An 8,654-nucleotide genomic window follows, 5' to 3' on the forward strand; every position below is an offset into this window, starting at 1 on the left:
GGGCGAGCCGATGGGCTTCGGGGGCCCCGGCCGGGCCGAGCGGGCCGGCGGGACAGAGGCGGCAATGTGGGCGCGGTGCGGCCATGTGGCGGCGCGCGATTCGCGGCGGTGGTGATGTCCGGCGCGTCCGGACACGTCCGGCGCGTGGAGAGACGAGGGGGGCTAGATTTAGGGTAGGATGGTCCGAAATTTTTTGGGGAAGGCTAGTTTTATAGGTAGGAGGAGCTAGGAGAGTCCAAATTAGGTGCGGTTTTCGGCCACGCGATCGTGATCGAACGCTCTAGATGATGGAGCAGGTTTAGATGGGTTTTGGGGCAAATTGGAGGGGTGTTGGGCTGCAACACACACGAGGCCTTTTCGGTCCCTCGGTTAACCGTTGGAGTATCAAACGAAGTCCAAATGATACGAAACTTGACAGGCGGTCTACCGGCAGTAAACCAAGGCCGCTTGGCAAGTCTCGGTCCAATCCGGAAATGTTTAATCCCCACACACGAAAGAAAGCTAGAAATGACCACCGGAGGAGAACGGAGCGCCGGAATGCAAAACGGACAACGGGAAAAAAGCTCGAATGCATGAGATGAACACGTATGCAAAAGCAATGTGCATGATGACATGATATGAGATGCATGACAGCGACAACAACACACGGAGACAAAAACCCGAACCCGAGAAAATAAAATAACTTAACGCCGGAAACGGCAAGAGTTGGAGTACAAATTGGGAAAGTCATATCCGGGGTGTTACAACACTCCACCACTACGAAAGGATCTCGTCCCGAGATCTAGGACTGAAAGAACGCCGGGTACTCAGAACGGAGGTGATCCTCGCGTTCCCAGGTAGCTTCACGGTCGGAATGATGTGACCACTTGACTTTGAGGAATTTGATTGACTTATTGCGAGTCTTGCGTTCTGTCTCTTCAAGAATAGCAATGGGGTGCTCACGATAGGAAAGATCTTCTTAGAGCTCAATGTCCTCGAAGTTGACGGTGCGGTTAGGAGTCTTGAAGCACTTTCGAAGCTGAGAGACATGGAACACGTCATGAACATTTGCAAAGTTTGAAGGAAGGTCGAGTTGATAGGCGAGATCGCCTCTCTTGCTGACAATCTTGAAAGGTCCCACGTATCTGGGGGAAAGCTTCCCTTTGATACCGAAGCGACGAGTACCTTTCATAGGAGAGACGCGGAGGTAAACATGATCTCTGATCTCAAAATCCAAATCACGGTGCTTACTAGCATAGTAGCTTTTCTGACGGGATTGGGCTGCTTTGAGGTTATCACGAATGACTTTGCACATTTCCTCTGCCTCTGTGATTAAGTCATTACCCAAAAGCTGACGTTCACCGGTTTCAGACCAGTTGAGAGGGGTACGGCACTTCCTGCCATACAGAATTTCAAATGAGGCCTTGCCCGAACTTGCTTGAAAACTGTTGTTGTAGGAGAATTCAGCATAAGGAAGGCAATCCTCCCACTTCATGCCGAAGGAGATCACACAAGCCCTGAGCATATCTTCAAGAATCTGGTTGACACGCTCGACTTAACCGCTAGTTTGAGGATGGAAAGTTGTGCTGAAGCGGATGTTGGTGCCCATGGCCTTAACTCGGAAAAAAATAGGAGAACCCTCTAGTGGATCTCAAATTTGAGCGTCTGAACGAAGTTCTCAGCAAAAAAGATCTCATCCCCTTGCTCGGTTGTCTCTTCCCTTTGCATGTCCGCCTCCATGGTGGCATCGAGAGCATTGCCTCTTGCGCCCACTAAGCACTTCCGCCGACACCCCATACGCTCGCCGCCCTACCGCCCCACTTTGATTCACTCGTGGGTCGCTCACGCCGCCTTTATCATCGCTCCTAGGCCCCATCGCCGCCTCGGGCTTTTTAATGAGAATGGCCACCACGAAGCCGCATTTCATCGAGAACAGAACCGCGCGGCCACCTAGAGTGCCCCGCGTCGCCTTCGGAGCTCCTCCCATGATGTCCTCCTCATCTCAGTGTTCACCTGTCACCACTCTTCCTCATCAGCTGCTCGACTGGGCACAACCGTCACCCAGCAAGTCATTGGCTCCCTCTACCACTCATGAAATGCAACGACTGTTGGCGACCAGTGCTGCACCGGGTCTCTACAACGAAGAAACTTCCCAGATGGTTCCACTATAAGTGTGAAAAGGACAAAGTAAGTGCAATATTTTGCGGGTGTTTTTTTCGGTTTCAAGCAATGTGAGCTCAATGTTGGCTTAAATATTGTGCAGAAAAGTTTAAACTTTTGGTATTGGGAAGTAGAATTCTATTGATTCAAAGAGGCCTATTGGATATTGGTGCACTTGCTACTAGAGATGAGATTATAGAGGATGCAGTGTTCAATTTTTTTACATTAGAATTAAGAGAAGAAACAAGTGTCCAGGGCAAAGAAGTCAACAGCAAAGGGCAAAAGTGTTAATGGTGAACATAAGGAGATGGAAAAGGTGTTGATTGCACTTGTGGTAGCAATAAGTTGTCTTCATGTTAAAGTGTGTAATTGTTCTTGTAATTTTGTTTGGATTAGTTCTCATGTTAAGGAACCGATGAACTATGTGCCCAAAATATCATTTTATGAAGTAGTGAAGCTTTAAGTCATTGACCTAAATAAATGAATTTGTGTTAAATCTTCTTGGGGAGTTAAGTTATACGAGTTCGGTAAGGAACCACTTCAATTTAAATCCTCAAATTTTAGAGTTTTTTTTTTTGTTGGGGGAGGGGGTGGGGGGGACTCAAATTGTGGAGTCAAGGTCTGAGAGCGTGTGGGGCTACATTTTAAGTTTCGGCTATACTCCAACTATGGCCATTTATTCATAGTAATTTGGTATGAATCGATATATTTATGTCTAAAAATATTGTCGGCAAAGTAAGAGCATTGAACTAGTTATATGTCAAGTCTATTTATACACAAGAAGTGTGAAATTTGATGTTCTTTTGTGGTTCTGGCAAAGGTTTGTGTATAGCTCAATAACACCACAATTCTTGTAGTACTAGAACTTCTTTCGTCAAAATTCTTTGTCCGGGCAGACCGTGCACGACAGTGGTCAGCACTTGTCCATGTCCCTCCAGCTCAAGTAAACCAGGCCGGCATGGTAGTGCGCGTAAGCGCCGGCGATGACAAGCGCGTGGAACAGCTGGTGGCTGTGCCCGACGAGGTCAAACCTGCCCGGCATCCACCTCTCCGGCACCCTCGTGGCGTACACCAGCACGCCGGCCAGGTACAACACCCCCATGGCCACCTCGTATCCCGTGGTGACCACCGCCTCGGGCCGTGCGCCGAACACGAGCATCTTGTGCACGATGGGCACGAGGCCGGACGCGCCCATGCACACGAACAGCGCGGCGCGCGCCCATCGGAGCTCGGGGGCCTCGAAGACCGGCAGCAGCGACACGGCCACCGCGGCGGCGCCGAACACGGTGATGGAGCCGAGGTAGAGCGTCCGGGAGAAGGGGTCGCAGAGGAAGGTGTAGTAGACGAGCGGGTAGAAGGAGGTGACGATGAGGCCGGTGATGCCGGCGTAGTCGAGGCGGAGCAGCACGTAGCTGGCGTGCTCCGAGTGGCACGCCAGCAGGTGGCACCCGCTGCTCATCAGCAGGCAGAACATGGCGCCGCACAGGTACGTGTAGAATGGCCACCGCTCGACCGGGCCGTGTTCTCCCGACAACAGCGACAACGCCGCCGCTGCCGCGAGGTCCGTCTCGCCGGAGACGGACACGTTGCGGCGCAGCAGCGTCTGCATTGCCACGGCCGCTCCACTGGTGCTGTAGGAGGCCATCAGCACCATGGGGTCGCCGTTGCCGGTACAGTTCGCCAGGCCCGCGGATGTCGCCGAGTGGGTCACACTGGTTTCCATGGGGACCATCGTGGCGGCGCACACGGTGAGCGCGAGGAACACGAAGAAGCCGATCAAATGCCTGCGAGAAAACACGCGTCAGCTTCTAAAGCGCATGCGCGACGTGTCCCGGAAGTACGTGCTCGGCGGACAGAGAGGCTTACGTCCAGACGTTGATGGTCTCGTTGTGGAGCGCGAAGGCGCTGAGGAGCGCCTCCTTGAGGGGCCACTCGCTGCGGTAGTAGTGGAGGATGAACTCGTTGTGCTGCAGGAAGGCCGGGAGAGCGTCGTAGCCGACGAGCTCGCACTTGCGCCCGCAGCACCTCTTCGCCACGCCGCCGCCGCCTTTGCTTCCCTCCAGCAAAAGCGACTTCATCGTCGTCGTCGCCGCTGGTGACGACGCCACGGCGGCGACGTCGCTCATCCGTATGGCGGCCGTCTTCCTCAGCAGCGTCACCGTGGAAGCCATTCACCCAGTCCTGCTCGGTAGCCGGCTTTGGAAAATTAACCTCGATCTCGTGTGGTCGAGCTAGGGAGAAGTAGAGAGGAGGCGATTGGAGTGTGGTTCCAGTGTGCTTGGGCTTCTCTGGGTATATATAAGCTCTAGTGTTGACTTATTGTGACCGAGTTTAGGTGGGAAATGGGTGCCCTGAAACGGTCCGATTAGAGCAACTGCGCACACCAGGACGCTTAAAAAACGATGGATCGTGGCGCAGGTCCAGCAATTAGCGCCGGCACAAGTTAATAGTAATAGGCAGACCACGAGCGCTCGTGTGCTGCTATGTAGCCTGTCGTTGTTCCCGGTGGCTACTTTGACTCTTTGAGCGCGGTATCCTGCAACACCAATCAATGGCAGACGACGTAAAGTCACAGTACAGTGTGAATTTTACCAACACGGACGACCATACGATGTAACTAATGTCAGCTGCCGCTTCACGATTGATCGTGGAAAACAGTAGTGGTTTGGTCACAGACTCGTAGCTCTCTCAGCAAGCCGACCGGAGACACGCAAGACTGCTGGACGGCAAACAGGCATTGGTTCAACTCTGGCGGCTTAATACTCTCCTCGGAAGAAAAGGATGGTGATCATAGAACACTTCGTCAGAGAAATGTTGCTGCCACTGGGGAAGTAGCATAGCGTCCCCCTGTGTTCATGTTCTGAACAAACTTATTCAGTAGCGGGTTTCGTAGGCGAAGATCATCTGCCACGCTCAACATTTTTTTTTTGCCGAAATGAAGACAAAAGCATTGCCTCATCTATTAATCCCCGACAGTCTGTACGTTACGGCTATGTCAGATCAGTATCAAACATTGGTGGAGATGGAGCCTCGATCCCACTAGACGCTGAACTCTTTGAACATATCTCCATGTTTCTCGACGTATGGCCATATTTCTCCCTTGCCTTGTGAACATACTCCGTCAACGACAAGTTTTATGCCTGCGCACCAATCCAATTTTGTTTTGTTTTTGGGGGTAGTGGTAAACCCCGATAACTGGCACTTGTTGTCTTGTCTATGCACACGCGGCTATTCGGTTGGATCTTTGCTGGAACAAAGCCTTCCAAGTCCTTGAGATAGCGTTCCCCAAGAAGCTGGGTTTGTTGTTGTCTACGCGCTTCCTTTGGATCTTCGCCGGACTCCAAATTTCAGGCCGACTCTATTGTTGCGAAAAGCACCGGTGTACTTTTGTAAAGTGAGTGGACGAGTATTGATATTTGAAAATAAATAATAAGCTGAAGCCAGCATAGGCCGCAGCCAACAGCAAACCTTGACTAGACGAACTTTATTCCTCAAGATCTTTTTTGACAGAATTTTCACTCGTCTACGCAGCCAAATAGTACTTCGCAGTGCAAAAACATATAATGAGTACACTATATATCAAAACTAAAAAAAAATGAGCTGTACTCCTTATACAACTTTAGTGAGTACATCTTATTTGTATTTTTATTTAAAATCTAATAGGACAAAGAGAACTAGATGGAACAACAGACGTATTTCTTTCCCCTATCGCAAGGCCGGCAAAGCCTTCCTCTCCCCGATCTCCGTCGACTAGCGGCAGATTCATCTCCCATTTGTCTATCGTTTTCAAGATCGATGACAGGAAGGGGAATCCTGGTACCTCGGCTTCAGCTAGTAAATAGGTTAGGATTTTAGTCTTTGCAGGAGTGGTGCTCGAACGGATGGTGGTGCTTATTTTTAGAGTCAGTCTTCTGGGCTCCGATCCTCTTCAAGTTCGTCCTCCAGGACAGATTAGACTGAGCTCGAATGTAGATTCTTGCCAACTCATAGGGGCGGTGAGGTTAGGATTTCTCATTGTGCATACGGGACGATAACATTTGCTGCCAGGTTCTTCAGATATATTCAATGTTTCAACATCTATGACGGCGCCTCTAGGGCGCTAATTCTTAGGGGCACATGCACGAAGACTCCCTGACTATCATCGATAAAGTTAGGTCGGCTCCAGTATGGGAGTGGTGACAGAGGCGTGCCGGTGACTCGTTCTGACGGCGATAGTGGTCGTCCAGTGGTCTAGGGACCTCAATTCATTCTTTTATGCTTGAGATGCTATGTATTTCCGATAAACTTTTAGAATAGATATGAGTCATTTTTTGCAAAAGAAAAAGGAGAATTACATATGATGGTACACATTCTTGAAAGGAAATCTTTTCTAGATAACGAAATAATCAACCCTCCGCCTTTGCACCAACTGAGGACACACATAACAAAACTAATACAAAAAAATTAAACTCCATGAAATAAGTGGCAACATACTGAATCCCAAAGCCAACATTGCACAACAATAACAAGTGAAATACCTTGTCATCAAGCGATGCTTTCAATGAGAAATACAACGGAATCATACCACAGTTATCAAATTCAACAAATCTAGGATTTCACTCCCACACAATCAGTCCTATTACTACAGAACAACGCACTTACGAAAGCCATGTTGTAGAATGTCATGCTCACCTAGTCTGAAATGTGAAAGCTAGACCTAGGGTATTCAACTGCATAGAAAGGTGCATAAGCTATCACCCTAGCCTCGAACACTCTACCACTATTGGGTCCAGTCAACGACTAGACCATGACTTCAAATCTTAAGCTACCATTGCATTGACTAGATACCATAAGTGCCAATACTCACCTGCCTTGCAGATCACCACAATAGTCTATTGCTGTTGTGGACATGATATAGAACCTAGATTTTCTAATGGCCCTGCCACCTTGGGGAGCAGTATGTGTCAATCATATTCATTTATGCTTTGAGATTTCTAGATAAGTTAGGCATTATTCCAGTGCATACCGAACAATTGCAAATACAAACCTAAATACCTCCCATGTTAGCTTTGTGTCAGGGAATATAAGGGAGTGTGTAGATAGGAGGACGGATGCATGCATTATCTATCCTCATACAAAACGCACATGTTTTATTCAATATGATAATTTAGATGATTGGTTTCTTTAAAGAAAATTGTGATATTTGTATGTATCGAAATTCTTCGTGGCAAAACCTTGAGAGCAAAACTGATCATGGATACATTTATTTTAGTTTAGATTTCACTGTTTCAACTATCTTTCAAGATAGTTTAAGGTGCATTCATACATGAACCAAATATTTCATTGTTTCAAATGAAAAGTTCCCAAAATAACTTTGAGTGACATATTTTGCTTCAAATTTGTCCGGTTATTTCAGTGCATTATAAAACCAATTTTTTAGATTTTATGGATTTTTAAATGATATTTAACCTTTAAAAAATTATTAGATTAATAATGCACAAATTTCAATTATTTCATTCATATATTCTGATACATTTAAATTATTTTAGTATATTTTAGAAAAATATATTTTTATTCAAAGTCTCTGAACTATTTCAGAGTCATTTCTTTGTTTCAAAATGTTTGAAACATTAATAATCACATGGATTTAAATTATCCCCATGATATCTGAACCAGTTTTGGAAACATTTCAAAGAGATTTCACATTATTTTCACTTTATTCAAATCAAATAGAAACATTATATAGATATCGAGAAATTTCTTTGGTATTTTTGTTTGAAAAAATATATTTGAATTTAATTTGAAAATGTGCAAGATTAGTGGGATAATTATAAAATGTGCTACAACAAAAACAATACTAAACTTGTTGTAGTTTTTGAAGTCTTTAGTTTTTATTTTCTACGGAAAATGTTCTGAATTTTATTTAAATGTTATTTTTTGATATTTTGAACACTAAACCCAAAAATGTAGGAAGCAATGGTGCCACAATGTGATTGTTAATATCTCCCCTAATTTGAGAAGCATTTAGGGTTACGTATTAGATTTCTTTCTTCCATTCTCCCTCCCTACCTCAGCTCATCTCTATTGTTGTCACATTTTCTCACTATTTTTGCTTTAAAGCTGACTTTGTCCTACGTCTTATTAGCTTATAAACAAAATTCATGTTTTGTTTAGTGAGGCAATAAGTACTCATTCAATTGGTAGCTAACCTTCATTTTTTTTCTATGCATGTAATCACATCTCTACTCCTAATGGATGAGTTGGTAGTCTCGCCTCACTCCGGTTAAATTCCCCACCGTTTCTTATGCCACCAACATATTTAAACCGGATTTTACCCATGATCTATTTGAACTGATTTTATGTGCCAATAAGATCAATCAATTTTCAGTAGTATTTGGTAAGTTTTATATGGAAAGGAATAAATCATGATCAATCTGTAATCATTTTTTGAAGACCAAATCTTTGGTAACTTTTATATGGAAAGGAATAAATCATGATCAATCTTTAATCATTTATTGAAGACCAAATCTCTATTG

At 45.9% G+C, this 8,654-nt stretch overlaps 1 protein-coding gene across 1 annotated transcript; it reads right to left on the reverse strand.

The window, feature by feature from the left end:
• Window positions 1-2,873: 2,873 nt before the first annotated feature.
• On the reverse strand, window positions 2,874-4,329 carry LOC119288617 (heptahelical transmembrane protein 4-like). Its single transcript, XM_037568202.1, has 2 exons — window positions 4,006-4,329; window positions 2,874-3,923 (listed from the first exon to the last, which is right to left on the reverse strand). Exons 1-2 carry the CDS (start codon window positions 4,308-4,310, stop codon window positions 3,053-3,055), a joined length of 1,176 nt encoding a protein of 391 aa, XP_037424099.1. The 5' UTR covers window positions 4,311-4,329; the 3' UTR covers window positions 2,874-3,052.
• Window positions 4,330-8,654: the final 4,325 nt, after the last annotated feature.

The sequence above is a fragment of the Triticum dicoccoides genome, chromosome 4A (genome assembly GCF_002162155.2).
Source record: "Triticum dicoccoides isolate Atlit2015 ecotype Zavitan chromosome 4A, WEW_v2.0, whole genome shotgun sequence".
Classification (NCBI taxonomy): Eukaryota; Viridiplantae; Streptophyta; class Magnoliopsida; order Poales; family Poaceae; genus Triticum; species Triticum dicoccoides.